The sequence below is a fragment of the Rhineura floridana genome, chromosome 10, assembly GCF_030035675.1.
Source record: "Rhineura floridana isolate rRhiFlo1 chromosome 10, rRhiFlo1.hap2, whole genome shotgun sequence".
Classification (NCBI taxonomy): Eukaryota; Metazoa; Chordata; class Lepidosauria; order Squamata; family Rhineuridae; genus Rhineura; species Rhineura floridana.
The window spans coordinates 76,461,841-76,478,262 of record NC_084489.1 but is presented as its reverse complement, the minus strand read 5'-3'; the positions used below and the strand labels follow the sequence as shown (position 1 = coordinate 76,478,262).

Sequence of the window (16,422 nt, the reverse complement as noted above, 5' to 3'; positions counted from 1 at the left end):
CCCCTTCCCCGAGCTGTCAATTTGGAAGACCTATAAAAGAGGGCAAAAAATGTTCTCCAATTCAGAATGAGGACAGGAGCTATTGACCTTACTCAGATTTGGCTTCTCAATTGTCATGCAGTCAGATCTGATTGACTATGTAGCAGTATGATGACATTACACTGGTTGCATGATCCTCGACTGGCTGGACTTCATAGTCACCAAGAAATCATCTTATTTTAAAAAAGAAATATGCCAAAGCAGCTATCAAGTGAACATGAGCAAAATGGGACAAAAAAGGCGAGGTTGGGGAAGTCTTTGGAATAATTATTTTTGGTCCTGTGAAATTTTTTTATACCAGAAGTGTCTGTCCACAAAAAGCTCAGCTCGCTACTGAACTTTAGTTCCAAATGCCTATTAAAGACCACTCAATCACTTAGTAATTTATGAGCTTCCATTGTTACCAGCAGAACCCAAATGTAACATCCAATGATTCTTTCACAACTCTAATGTAAGTTCAGGGTACCAGGAATCCTGAATTACTTAGTTTGAAAACTAAATTGGCATCTTAAGTGGCTCAGTTCATGCCACATGTTGTCTAGCTCTCTTAAAAACTACTGCAAATAGGAACTCAGTATGGAACTCAACCTCATCTATTCAAAGCTCAATCCTTTGTCTTTAGAAGAGACTACGAGGCAAGCAGATTGTGCAAGATTTTGCTAAAGAAAAAAACAAACACCCTGAAAATCTGTTCTGAATGTTTTGCACACCTAATAGCTCTCCTATGCTCATCTTGCTCACAAATACTTGTGTGCAAGAACATGCATATCTATGTATGAAGAAGCATAAGCAGATTACTATCAGTAACCTTTAACACCGGAAGAGAGAATATCATAATGGAGGGGGAAAGGAGGGGGTAAATTGGCTGGGTGTGCAAAACATGGAGTAAACAACCACACCCTAAGCATTTATACGGCTGATGACATATGGCTGATGACAAACTACAATGCATGAAGGATTTTATTAGCAATCCACACTACTCTTGCCAACTTAACTCTGATACAATCTCAAAGCATTTAAGTAAAAGAAAACTGCAATTAAGCAAGCATGTTACCACTTCTGATAAAGCCTCACCCTTGCCTACAGTACTTTGTGAAACAGAAAGCAAATCTTGCTGATGTGAAATTTTCCCTGTATTCTACCCCCATCTGCTGGGCACAGATGAGATAGCAAAAGCCTGACAAGGTAGTTTTAAGCATTTAATTTCATATGCAGAATTTTGAAACTGAGCCAAAGTTACCTGCTGTTAGATGTACTTTAAAATGATTGTTTTTCACTTTGAAAGGTTATCTACTTTGACCTTCACAAACATTATAAATGAGTTACTGAATTATAATCACAAGTCAATAATAAATCTGGCATAAATATATTCTCAGTTTTAAAACTACTTCCATATTCAGTTAGATAGATAAGCTAGACATATCAATTATTCTTAAGAACCTAATTTATGAAGATTGCTGCCAAATAGATTGCAACATTATGGGTGGCATTCAACACTAGTCCTACACAGAGCAGACCCACTGAAGATAACGGACATGGCTGGTGGATGTACAACCTGTCCTGGATGGGGTTGCACTCCCCCTGAAGGAGCAGGTTCGTAGTCTGGGAGTTCTTTTAGATCCATCCGTCACTGGAGGCTCAGGTAGCCTCGGTGGCACAGAGTGCGTTCTACCAGCTTCGGTTGGTGGCCCAGCTACGCCACTCTCTGGACAGGGAAAACCTTGCTTCAGTTGTCCATGCTCTGGTAACCTCTAAATTAGGCTACTGCAATGCACTCTATGTGGGGCTGCCCTTGAAAACGGTTCGGAAACTGCAGCTTGTGCAAAATGCGGCGGCCAGACTAATAACTGGGACCAGGCGGTCCGAACATATAACACCGATTCTGGCCTGCCTGCACTGGTTGCCTATATATTTCCGGGCTCGATTCAAGGTGCTGGTTTTAACCTATAAAGCCTTGTACAGCATGGGACCACAATACCTGATGGAACGCCTCTCCCGATATGAACCTACCCGCACACTGCGCTCAACATCGAAGGCCCTCCTCCGGGTGCCTACTCAGAAAGAAGCCCGGAAGGTGACAACAAGAAAAAGGGCCTTCTCTGTGGTGGCCCCCGAACTATGGAATATTCTTCCTGATGAGATACGCCTGGCGCCAACATTATTATATTTTCGGCGTCAGATAAAAACCTTCCTGTTCTCTCAGGCATTTTCAGCATTTTAGTAGTATTTAATATGCATTTTAGTGTGTGTTTAATTATATTTTCCTGATACTTTTAAACTTATTTTTAAACTGCTTAATATGAGGTTTTAATTATATGTTAGATGTTTTTTTACCTGTTGTAAACCACCCAGAGAGCTTCAGCTATGGGGCGGTATATAAACTGAATTAATAAATAAATAAAATAAATATGGCTAACTTAGGTCTATTAATTTCAATGGATCTACCTGAGTAGGACTTAGCTGAATACAACCCAAAGTAATTTCATATAGATTACAGACATAATTACACAACAAACAAAAAAACGCACACAGAAACTTCTGGTTTGAAGCTACTATATATGCCACCAGATACCAAATCATTGAAGAATGCACAAAAACATTTTTATTAGTTCCATTTCTAACCCAACTTTCTCAAATAAGGACCCAAGGCAAGTAACAAAATCCAACACCAACAATTAAAAATATTAAGGATCTAAAACAGTACTTCAATCCATGATAGTGTACAGCAAAAACAGTATACCATAAAATAATTTTATCAAAATGATTAAGGACCCCACAAACACAAAAATTCAGCAGCTATCTAAAGTTAATATAAAGTGACATCCAATATTGCACTGAGATTTTTAGCTTTTGGCTAAGTAGTATGCACTACATATTCAGGGACTTAGCCAACTCACACTACTATTTTCCCAAATAAGATGACTTATCTCATTATTGGCTGTGGAAGCCAGGAATTGTTCAGTTTCCTTCTTATTCTTCACAAGCCAGTCATTTATTTATTCTATTTATATCTCACCTTTCCTTCAAGGAATTTAAGGTGGCACATCCTCAAACACCTCACAACAAATCTGTTAGACTGAGAGAATGTATCTGGTTCAACATTACTCAATGAGTTTCATGCCTAAGTGGGGATTTGAAGCTGGGTTTTCCCAGTCCTTGTCTTACCACTATACCACACTAGTTTCCTCATCTTCAAGGCAAGGAAACTGAATAATTCCCATCTTCCACAGCCAATAATGTTACTTTTGCACGGCAAACTGACGTACCAAAAAGAATATCAGCCTTTATATACATTTCCATACATCAGTCACAAGACATTACACTTGAAGCATTAAACCTTTTGAACTAGCACTGCCGCCTTCTGAATTTCATTTATTTTGTGCCTCCTTAACTCAACAATTCAGCATACAAGTGGAGTACATGTGGAGATACTCATATGCAGTTGCATGCAACTTGCTGCTGCTATCATGCTCCCATTGGAAGAATCCGTTTTGGAGAATGACCCGGAGCTCCCAGAGGCAAACATCATGGAGATGTAAGCCTGTGTCAGGGGTCTGAAATGCAGAGCAGGGGGATCTTCGGTCTTCAGAAGACACAACAACCCAACCACCACTTCCCCAAGACACAAACAGCCCTTTCACAGAATCGGAGGCAGAAGCCAAGCAGCCACCAAGTCCTAGGGAGTGTAGGTGCCTAAAGGTGCAGGCTCAGCCTGCCACCGCAGTGCCCAACTGAGGAACAAGGACTCCTCAGGATTAAAGGATACTCATGAGTGAGCTACTCCTCACAAGTGGATAAAATCCTCAGGCAATATGGATGGCCTGCAGCCATGCTTTGGATGGGGTTCTGAAGGCTCAGGTTTAAAAGTCTTCCATTGCAGGCACACAGCCTTTGCATCAGCTCCCTGACTTATGTATCCCTGTATACCTAGTTGTTTCCTAGGCCTCCCTGCATTTGGACTTCAAACTGCCTTTGATCTTACTTCTTGTGCTGGTCCTGAGTTTGAATGTCAGATTCCCAACAATGTGATTCTCATTGTCCATTGCTAACAGCTGCTTTGCCTTTAAGTCACCTGCATCACAACAGTTGTGTGTGGTCTGGAATATTAATGCAAACATTGGACACTGGGAAAGGAATAGATAAGGACATCTCTGACCTCTTCATAAAACCACAGAGACCTATCATTAAAACAAAGCAGCAGCTCCTCTTGAGTTTCCTTCTTCCCACATGGAACCAGAATGATGATGAATCTGGGATGAAGTCACCACACAAATCTAGCAAGGATAATTGAGAATTGTCTGGCAGATAGCATTCAATCCCTTTCAGCATTATAAAACTTTCTTTCCAAAAATAGTTAACTCGCATATATCCAATGGAAGTGCTGTTTCTTTGTTCAACTGGACTTAAAGTCTAACCCTTCCCACTGGGCTCAGGGTGGAAAACAGTATGCTAATTATTCTACCCTGTCCCTTGTCACCAAAAGCCACTTTGAATAAATCATCTTGCCCCAGTTCCAGAATAAATACTAGGTCCTGATTTGATGCATAGGTGATACACTTAAGATAATTTTGTGCTACAAATTCAAGTACCAATATGAAATTTCATAATACTAACCATGGATTAGAGAACCATTTAACCACTGAATATAGTAACTATGTGGAAAAGAGAGCAGGATCTCATTGCTGATTATTGAGAAAGGTAGAAGAAGGACAGCACCAGCTGAAACTGCAAGCGTAAATGTACTCAAGAATAGCCTGAAAGTAAAAAAGAGCATTATTATTATTGTTAATACAACAATTCAGATATTAATGAAAACAGCACATTTAAGAAGAGCTTCAACACATATTGCCATTGCTTTTCAGGCATCACCAAGCTAATATTCCACACGCAAAGTTTAATTTAAAAAACAGAATGGGGACACAATCCCTGACTTATCAAACTTTAGCAATCAGGGTACCATCATCTCATATAACTTCATTAGTTTTCCTTACCGAGGTTGCACCTCACAAAATACTGTTCTTGAATGTGTTAAAAGAATGTATACATTCATCGACACTCTCAGTCCTTGCGAATTTCCACTTATTCAAGAAGACTTTCAATAAAAGTCATTTAAGTCAGAAGGTAATAGGATTGCAATCAACTGCATTTACAAGACTGATTAAAAATAAACCCTTTTGAGAGCATATTCTTGTGAATCCCACTACAAAGCTAAAACAATGATTCCTTATACATTCAACTATATTTAAGGTGTAGCACTAAATTCTAGACAGGACATAATACAATTACAACATACTAAAGCAGCCCAAGCAAATAAAATGTGTCAAGATTAATGAAAGTGCTCCCTCTGCTGTGGAAGTCTAGTACTGCTGATGTGCTAAAATGTTAGCTCTGTGTAAAAGGAATTTCAGACAATTTTTGCTTTGCAGGTGAATACCAAAAGGGAAACACTCACACACACACCACCATCCAAAAACACAGCCCAACCAGATTAGCCTGCATAAAGAGGTTTTGGGCTTATAATTCTCAAATGGGAGCTCCCATGTCAAATGGCAAGTCAATTATGAAACTAAGGGTACATTTAAAATAGTTTATCATAAAGGCTATTCAAGAAGACAAAAATCAGTGGGCAGGTCCAAGGTACTGGGCACACCTGAAGAGCTCTCTGGGTCCCAGCCATAAACCTTGAGAAGAGGAAACACTGAGGGTTTCTGGAAGGCCGGAACAGACAGATAAAATTATCCTTACAAAACATTCCAAGGGTTTCACTTGGAGCTGGCTGTGAGCGCTTGCACCTGGTGTTAGGCCAAGGAGACAGTAAACTAGGATTGTTGCTGGTGTACCATCCACCCTGCTGCCCGGTAGCTTCTCTGACCAAGTTCGCAGGGGCCACCTCGGTTGTGGTATTGGAAGAGCCCAGAATGTTAGCCTTGGGTAATTTCAGTGTCCATGCTTAGGCTACCTCTAGTGTTCCGGCTCGGGACTTCATGACCTCCATGATGACCATGGGGCTGTCTCATCACCAGCCGGACACATAGGGCAGGGCACACCCTTGATTTGGTTTTTGCTCCAGATGGAGAAACGGGTGGTCTGGAGACAAGGGGTCAGACCACTTCCTGGTGAAGTTTAGACTTATGGCTCCAATCCTCCCCTGCAAGGGTGGTGGACAGATTAAGATGGTCCGCCCCAGGAGACTAATGGAATCCATACGATTTCTGAATGCCCTGGGGGAGTTCCCAGTATATAGATCAGGTGACCCTGTTGAAGTCCTTGTCATGCTGTGGAACAGCGAGACGTATCGAGCTCTTGACACAGTTGCCCCGACAGCCCTTCCGGCATTGTGGAGCCCAGTTTGCACCTTGGTACACCAGTGAGTTAAAGGCAATAAAACAGGCTGGACAAGAGATAGAACGCAAGTGGTGAAAGAAATGCTGTGAGGCTGATCGGGCATGAGTAAAACACCATAACCATGCCTACTGTATGGCAGTGAGGGCGGCGAAGAAGGCCCACTTCTCTACCACCATCGCATCCTCAAATGTCAGTGGGACATTTCTGTATTGTCAGAGTCTGCTGACATCAACTCCAGGAAATGGAGTTTTAGACCCTTTGGAGGCCTACTGTGAATTGTTTGCAAGGCACTTTGAGGGCAAAGTTCCTCGCCTCAGTAGCAATCTTGATGCTCCTTTCACATCTGGGCTCCTGCTGGGAGGAAGGGCGGAATATAAATCAAAGAATAAATAAATAAATCTACATAGTCCCCAGTGAGGTGTCCAGTGCAACATCTGTTGCAACTTCTTGGGAACAGTTGATGCAGCCCGATGACGTGGACAAGGTGCTTGTGACGATGTGGCCAACAACGTGTCCTCTCAACCCTTGCCCTTCTTGGCTTATTAAAGCTTGCCGAGGGGGTTTGACTGAGTGGATCCACGGTATGTCAATCCATCATTGTGGGAGGGAGTGTTTCCAGCCACCCTGAAAGAGGTGATGATCCGACCATTCCTGAAAAGGCCCACCCTGGACCCATTGGTTTGTGACAACTACTGCCCGGTCGCAAATACCCCCTTTTTATGGAAGGTGATTGAGAGGGTTGTGGAGCAACAATTGCAAGTACTCTTGCATGAAACAGATTACCTTGACCCATTCCAGTCTGGGTTCAGGCCTCGTTATGGGACTGAATTGGCCTTGGTCGCCCTGATGGATGACCTTTATCAGGAGAACAGGGGGAGTACAGCCCTGTTATTCTCTGCTTGATCTCTCAGCGGCTTGATACCACTGACCATGGTATCCTTCTGGGTCAACTTGGTGAGATGTATATTGGAGGCACTGTTTTACAGTGGTTCTGATCCTATCTCCAGGGTCATTTTCAGAGAATAGCATTGGGTGACTGTCTTTCAGCCCCCTGGCAGTTGTGCTGTGGGGTGCCACAGGGTACCATCTTGTCCCCCATGCTGTTTTACATCTATATGAAGCCCTTGGGAGCAGTCATCAGGAGATTTGGGGCAAGTTGTCAGCATTATGCCAACAATACCCAGTTCTATTTCTCAGTATGTATGTATGTATGTATTTATTTATTTATGAGATTTGTTAGACGCCCATCTGGCAGAGGTTAATCTGCCACTCTGGGCGACTTACAACCAAACACAAGTACATTTCATATAAACATAATCAAAATCCTAAAAATTAGAAATTAAAAATTAAAAGCTTAAACATTTAAACCCCCCAAGAACTGCAATCTGCCAGCCTAATCCCCTTCCCACGCCTGGGTAAAGAGCCAGGTCTTCAAGGTCCGCCGAAAGCATAGCAGGGAGGGGGCCTGACGGAGGTCAGTTGGCAACAAATTCCAAAGCGTAGGAGCCACGATAGAAAAAGCTCTAGAACTTGTCCTCACTAACCTCGCCTCTTTTACTGGAGATATAAGAAGTGAGCCATTCAAGAATGATCTTGTAAGCCGGCGCCCCTGGTGCAAATGAAGGCGATTCTTTAAATAGAGTGGGCCGGCCTCATGAAGAGCCTTATAAGTTAAAGCCAGGATCTTAAATTTGGCCCGCGCAACCACAGGTAGCCAGTGCAATTCCTTAAAGACTGGGGTGATATGGTCACGGCAGCGACTGCCCTTAATCAGGCGAACCGCCGCATTCTGCACTAGCTGCAGCTTACGAACTGTAGTCCAGGGAAGACCAACATATAAGGCATTACAATAATCCAGCCGGGATAAGACCAGAGCATGTACTACTTTGGGAAGCAAGTGGCTCGGGAGGTAAGGGCATATCCTTCGGACGAGATGTAGTTGATAAAGCGCCGCCCGACTGACGGCCGCTACCTGTGCCTCCATAGATAGCTGGGAGTCAAGAATGACCCCCAAGCTCCGGACTTGATCTCTTAGGGGCAATAATACCCCATTGAGCATCAAATCAGTAATCCCCAATTTCTCTTTATCACCCACCAACAGAACCTCAGTTTTATCACGATTCAGTCTGAGCTTACTCCTGCTCATCCAATCCCTCACCAACTCCAGACACTTAAGACAGCATTTCTATCGCCGCTGGTGGGGAAGATTTAAATGAGAGGAAGATCTGGGTATCGTCTGCATATTGGTGGAATTGCAGCCCGAATCTCCTAATGACATCTCCCAGCGGCCTGATATAAACATTAAATAACATCAGGGAGTGAAAAGAGCCCTGTGGCACCCAACACGTGAGAGGCCAGGGCTCCGAAACCTCATCCCTCAGTACCACTCTTTGGTATCTCCCAGAGAGGAAGGAGCGGAACCACCGTAGAACGGTGCCTCCAATCCCTAACCTCTCTAGGCGATCCAGCAAGATACTGTGGTCGACAGTGTCAAAGGCTGCCGAGAGATCCAGGAGAACAAGGAGGGTATATTCCCCTCTATCCAGTGCCCTTCTCATATCGTCCACCAGGGCTACTAACACTGTTTCTGTCCCATGTCTGGGTCTAAACCCTGATTGAAATGGGTCAAGGTAGTTCACTTCCTCTAAGTACATTTGGAGTTGGTTTGTCACTACCCGCTCGACCAATTTACCCAGGAATGGCAGATTTGAGATTGGGCAGAAGTTGTTTAAATCCAAGGGGTTTAAGGAGGCCCTTTTCAAAGTTGGAATTATTACCGCCTCCTTGAAGGCAGATGGCAGATGACCTTCATCAACCACTGCCCTGATCCCCTCGCCCAGTTTGTCTCTGCAGCTCACAATAAGCCATGCTGGACAGGGGTCGAGAATACAAGAAGATGGTCTCAGCACAGACAAGGTCTTGGCTACTTCCTCAGAGGAAGGGACCTGGAAGCTATCCCAGGACCCTGAAGGTCCAGTGGTCAGCTCAGGTTCCATTGTTAAGGTTGTGGCAAGTGGAATAGAGCTCTTGATGTGATCAATTTTATTCACAAAATGTTTTGCGAAGTCGTTACAGGAGGCCACAGTTTGATCTGACGGGTCCAGAGCAACTGGCCCTACCAAGCTATGGACCACCTGGAACAATCTCCTCGGGCAACATTCTGCGGTCACTATAGAGACCGCAAAAAAATGTAACATCTGAATTGGGAGAGGCTGTGCAAGCCCCGGACTGGTGCCTGGACTTGGTGGTGGGCTGGATGAGGGCCAATAAACTGAATCCTAGCAGAGGTGCTGTGGGTTGGTGGTTCCCCATATTAGATAACTGGTCAGTTGCCTGCTTTGGATGGTGTCGTACTCCCTCTGAAAGAGCACATCCATAGTCTGGAGGTACTCCTGGATTCATCTTTGTCACTATAGGCCCAGGTAACCTCAGTGACTAGGAGTGCCTTTTACCAGCTTCAGCTGGTAAAACAGCTGCGGCTGTTTCTGGACCAGGATAGCCTGACCACCATTGTCCACGCACTGGTAACCTCCAGGCTGGATTACTGTAATGCACCCTTGAAGTTGGTCTAGAAGCTGCAGCTGGTGCAGAATGCGGCGGCAAGACTGCTCACTGGGGCAGGGTATTGCCAACACATCACCCCTCTGCTGAAAGAACTGCACTGGCTACCTATTAGCTACGGGGCTAAGTTCAAGGTGCTGGTTTTGGTGTACAAAGCCCTATACAGCTTGGGACTAGTATACCTGAGAGACCGTCTTACCTCTTATATACCCAGTCGATCACTGCGCTGTGCCGGTGAGGGCCTCCTGCAGATACCATCTTAACAGGAGGTGTAATGGCACCTACTCTTTGGAATTCCCTCCCCTTAAATACTAAACAGGCGCCATCACTGTTATCTTTTTGATATCTACTGAAGACTTTCCTCTTTGAACAAGTCTTTTAAGTTGAGACCTTATCCCAATCTATGTCTGTGTTCGAATTACTTTTTAGTATGTTTTTAAAGCTTTTTTTCTTTTTAAAGATATGTTTTTTAATATGTTTTTAAGGATGTTTTGCTGTAATATATTTTAAAGTATATTTTAATATATTTAATATATTTTATGATGCTTTAGAGTGTTTTTAGTGCTTTTATTTGCAGCCCTGGACTCCTACTGGGACTAAGGGCAGCATATAAACAAACAAATAAAAATTTGACATACTTTACCAGCATTTAAAAATAATGGGAAATAGCTACTCTGAGGATTTTCAGAAGGCAATACTTTGGGAAAGGGGGATTATAATACAGGTTTAGCATCTCAAAAAGAGAGAAAGAGAGTGCAGTGAATATTGTTCTGATGAAGGTTAGATCTACTATTTCATACATTTAAGGGCTAGGTAATATGAAGCAAAAAGTGCCCAATACGGAATTTATCAAAATCGGGCCTTTCCCACAGTGTGGTTACATAACATTAAAAAAAAAGCTTTGCTATTTGTCTCCAGACACAGGAAAATCACATAGATCACATATTTTTGCTCAGGTAAATATGTGAAGGTTGACAATCACACACCCCAAAAGCAAAACCCTTATAACAAAAATGTTTGCTGTCAATCAACTATCAATTCAACAAGATTATGTACAATATTCTCCACCATGTCAAAATAACCGAGTGGTCATTCATATATGACTAGAATCCTTGGTGTACACTTTCCTGATCAAAGTCACTCAAAAATGCATTTGTGTATTCATCTATCAGAGTTCAAAGTTTTTCTCTTTCATTGAGAGAAATAAATTCACAAAAAAAGTAAGTTATCAAAGCTTATCCATCATGCATGTACAATTTCAAAACGCACATCCAAACCACCACTCTGGATGTTCCTCACTACCTACAGAAAATTGAGGTTGAGAGTGACTATCACACTAAATCTCCACTTATTTTGTATTTTACAATCCTGTGGCACTGAAATACAGTCAAGTTAATTTAACCCTATTCAATTCCAGTAGTTCTTTTGAACAGAAAATCTGACAACTTTTCAAGATATCTATGCACACAAATATATTCTCCCTTGAGCAACTCTGTATCAAAGAATAGTGTTTAAAGGTTGCCTCCCTGAAGTTTTAAAGAGAATTTAAATAAGGGAAATGCAGATCCTATTTTCAGATTTTCCCTCATTAAGCTATTCTGCGCACATACATTGCATACACTGTTATAAAAACCTCCTAAGCAGCACAGATTTTAGCTTTTGACTCAGAGTGGGATGCTTGGAAGGCGTAATTGTACTCCCTTTCTACATAACAAACATTTATATGACCTGGTTCACTCATTATACTAAGACGTGATTTATTAAACTATGTTTTATTAAACCATGGCTTAGTGCTCTGTGAGAACCCTGGCCTATAGCTTAGCTATGGTTTGTTTACTGTCAACAAACCAAGATACAAAACCATTGTTTGTTGTTGTTTTACAAACCTTAGTTTGCTTCAACTATGGGTTAGCATTACATGTAAACTCAGCACCATTCCTTAACCATGGTTTGTTCGATCATCCAATCTCTGACACTCTGACAAACTACAAAGGCGCAAGGAAGGCAAGAGCAGCTGGAAAACAAATCAAACTTTGGAAAAGCAAGCCATGGTTTGTTTGATAATCTGTGGGACAACTCACAGTTTTTTTAAACAATGGTTTCGTGTTCTGCAGAAACCAGGCCTGTATTTGGAAATGTAATGAAAGAGTAAACATGATATACATACGAAATTCTATTGACAATAGCATCTTCATCCTCTTGCTCATCTGAAAAACAATGCATATGTGTATTACATTTTATTACCAAGACTATTACCTGTTTATTACCTCTTGTCCAACAATTGTGTAAAGAAAAAAGTTAACATGATAAAAATGCACAGATAACAATTACAAGGCAGTGCAATCCTAGCACAGATTACCTTAGTCTCCATTTCAAGACAAGCCTTCACAGCAAAATAGCCTATCTTCATACTGTCATAATCCAAGGCTACTATATACAGCTCTTTTCCTCTACCAAATTCACAATTTCTTTCAGTCTCTGCTGCAGTTTACAAAATCTATTCTTCTTAATCTAACTCAAGTAACTCACTCTTCCTCTATGAATGTTTTTAAGTTTTCCATAAGCAAAAGACACATCTCCATGGCAAGATGCACACTGCATATTTTCAAGTGCATGGACAAAACAAACATCTCACCACTGAGGATGTAATCCATCTAGCCTTCCACCTTCACATGAGACCCAGAAAAGCCAACAGAGGAACATGAGACCCCTTGCTGCTTTGATAGAATGTCTAAAGCCATCCTATGCTAGTTTTGTTTATTTTATTTGCAAACATTTATATACCACCAACATTAAAAATAAATATCATGGCAGTGAACTGCACAAAATCAACAAATAAAATTACATTCATGAATCAGATGCATTAACACCAATAGATAAAACAGCTTGAATCCATCACAGAGAAGTAAAATTTCCAAGAACTTTGAAGCCACGGGTAAAGTTTCTTTTAGATGGCAGCACACATAACTTTGGGGGAAATTGGCATATATGCAATTCTTGATTTGTTATCACACCTACTTTACTACTTATTACATTGATTTACTTTACGAATATTAAAAATCATGAAATTTAGCACAAAATGTTATTGTTATTGTTCAGTTGTTTATGAAATTTGAAAGGGAAGGAAGGCAAATGAACAACATATTGAAAAGTGAACTATTTTTATAATTTGTAACAGTAAAGTACAAAATAATATGCAACCATATTAGTTATTAGGCATTTTATAAAGAAATTATATATATGATTTGACAAATCAGAGCAAAATTTAATAAAGAGAAAAAGAAATAACACTTCTTTAATTTTGAAACTATAGAAAGCTCCATTCACACATTGTCAGATAAAAATGAAAATGTGATCAAAATGTTATGTAAGTTGCTTTTTGATAATGATACTTCATTTCACATATTTGCTCCTTATATAAATATTTCATAAACGTTTAAGAAAAAGAGAAATTTTAAAGTTTAAAGGCATTTTTAAAATAAAACTGTATTTACAAATACATGAAATATTAGAGATGAAACTGTTAATCTGCTTATCGTGAGGTACCCAAATATAATTTTGCCTGTTAGGAAAAAAAGGAATATAATAAAAGCTGAAAATAGAAACTATCAAATTTGCAATAATCAAAATAGGTTTGATCCAAGCATCTCCCTCTGTGAGCAGAAAGGCTTCTTCCTTTTACAGAAGCTCCTGCTCCACTAACTGGATACTGCAAACAGAAGGGGGAGAAAGTGACTTTTTGCCTTTCCTGCACTGTTCAAGAGGCCCCCAATATCCCGAGCAGATTTTCAGGAAGGCATAGAAGGAACAATAATCAAAAATCATATTGTCCCACTTCCACCTGGAACATCCAAATCAGCAGAATTCCATCAAAGAAAAATCCAATCCAAAGGTTTTATTACTGGGGCTTAAAAACAGTCACCAGCACACCTGGATTTAGTTACACAGTTACATGCAACTAGTTGCACCAGAATGTGAATGCACCTTTTAATTCTGATCCGGTTGAAAGTAATGCAGTATAGACAGACAACATCTGGATTCAAATGCACATTCATATGCATATCAGTTACTCTTGCATTTCCTGCTCCAGAAAGTGGTATGTGCATAGAACACTGTACCTGCACATAGATCTTCGTATCTGGATCAGAACAAATATATAGCTCTGTATGATAATGCTGAGAAGAAGCTAAAAAAAAAAATCATGCTGTCATGAACTTATATATTTTTATGAATTGTTAAATTGATTTTTAATATAATGGCTCAGTGCAAAGAACTCTGGGAGTTACATCTTGTCAGAAGACAGGCCTCTGGAAAGGCAAAAATGTTAAGTTTCGTTTCCAGCTGAAGGCAGTTAGGGAGGCCTGAATAGAAACACCTGGTTATCTGTGCTAATCAGTGAGAGCCTGGTACTCAAGGCCATGCAGGCCTGTGAAGATTAAGAACACAGTTGGGAGGGGGGCCTGCAAGGCATGAAAAAGTGAAGAAGCATCGAGAAGGGATTACATCAGTAAGCCCCTGATTGGTTAATTAATCCTGGACCGTTGGGTTTCTTTTTCCTTAAGTATAGGGTTTGAGACCCATAGCCTTTGTTCCCTCTGAAAGGTTTCCTGGATGATGCCTATGGGTGTCCATCTTGCTGGTGGATACCTACGTAGGGTTCCATTGCTTTGTACCTGATGCTATTCTCTCTGAGGAGAGATGAGATTACAACCAACTACCTCCTAAGTAAGTAGACAGGCTAGTTAGGTTATTATTTTCTTGTTGTGTGTATGAATTCTCTTGTGTATACCTAAACCCCTGATTGGGTGTGTGGTTTTGAGGAATTGTTTTGCTGCTATATTTTAATGTGCACTTATATTTTTGAATAAAGCTACTTCTATTTAACCTGGTGTGTTCACTGAGGGTAAGGGTGGTTCTGAATTCAGCACCTTGACCATTCAACTACGCAACTACCAAAGGAAAAAGGAATTAAGCCTAATTCTATTTGTGGGGTTTTACCAGAGGCTTCTTGACAAGGAGTGTAAGTTTGGCTCTTATCTTATAGAACCTTGGTTTACCTATTTTCTGGGCTCAGAGTTCCCCTGGCTCTGAGTTGAACCAGTGAAGGGGTGGTGGCAGCCTATCTTCTACCTTGCAAGGTTGGTGTTAGTTTGCACAGCCTTGGCAAGGGGAATTTGGTGTTTGGGTTCCAGAACAATTGCCCTAAGGGTGGGAATTGGGTCTGAAGCATGGTCCCCGTGCTCTGAGGGGCGGTAGGTCATGACACATGCCTGTAAATATAACTGAGTAGAAATAAATTTGGGTTTTTCATTAAGCTTTAATATTAAACGCTTAAATATCATATCAGACACGTTAACTGACATAATGATAAACTAAATTAGCTGTCCTGAACCCATATTTATTTAGACTGCAAGCATAAACCTATTTGTACCACCAGGAGCCCTTCAGGCAGCTATTAATAAGACTGCCACTATGTAGTCTATAGAGAGCCAGTGTGGTGTAGTGGTTAAGGTGTTGGACTACGACCTGGGAGATCAGGGTTCGAATTCCCACACAGCCATGAAGCTCACTGGGTGACCGTGGGCCAATCACTGCCGCTCAGCCTCAGAGGAAGGCAATGGTAAACCCCCTCTGAATACCGCTTACCATGAAAACCCTATTCATTGGGTTGCCATAAACTAGGATCAACTTGAAGGCAGTACATTTACATTTATGTAGTCTATGGATGTTTGGAAGCTAGGTGGCAGCATGGCACAGTCTATAAGCTTTCATTTTGGCAACCACAGGAAGGTGCTTCAAAAAACTGTTAAAACACATTTATTCACTCAGGCTTTCCCCAACTAGGTTATTGGCCCATTTTAAATACTGTGGTGTTGCATCCCTACACAACTTATTTATTGTTGATTTTATTTAGATTTTATATATATATTAGTACTTACTTGATTTTATATGTAAAAAAATATAGTACTGTACTAGAATTCAATTCAGTATACCACTTTGGGATCCTTCCTACAAAGGATTTTCTAACTATATAATATTTTTGCAAGCTATCATGCAGCATGATAACAGCATTCCATTGCAGGGGCAGGTGGCAGTGTGAGGCAAGGGCATGAGGCAACCAAGGATGGTGGGTAGATGGGTGAGTGAGGTGGGCAGGTGTGAGGCCAGCAAGTAAGCAAGGTGGGTGAACAAGGCAAGCCATGGAAGAACTGTCAGGACCAGACGGGACAGCTTCTCAGAAACCATCCTGCTCTGTCACCACAGGTGGGGGAGGAGGAGGCTTGGCAACTTGTGGAGGGGAGATTAGGAGGCTTGGCAACTTGTGGGGGGGGGAGAGAAGGAAGCTTGGCAACTGACTGAGGAAAACAAGTGGGCCACTCACTGCCATGCAGAAGCACGCTGGAGAGTTTGGCAAGGGGGGGTACCTGGGGTTCTTGCTCGTTGGGTTAGGTGGTGGGGTTGGCATGCAAAACGCAG

At 41.5% G+C, this 16,422-nt stretch overlaps 1 protein-coding gene across 4 annotated transcripts in view; it reads right to left on the bottom strand.

The window, feature by feature from the left end:
• LMBR1 (limb development membrane protein 1) overlaps nt 1–16,422 on the bottom strand; it is a 116,347-nt gene that overhangs the window by 75,178 nt on the left and 24,747 nt on the right. For all 4 annotated transcript variants that reach the window (XM_061585906.1, XM_061585907.1, XM_061585904.1 and 1 more), the window contains exons 3-4: nt 12,113–12,152; nt 4,654–4,793 (exon numbers count right to left, since the gene is read on the bottom strand). In XM_061585906.1, the coding sequence (XP_061441890.1) occupies nt 4,654–4,793; nt 12,113–12,152 (180 nt within the window). The remainder of the gene's footprint in view (nt 1–4,653; nt 4,794–12,112; nt 12,153–16,422) is intronic.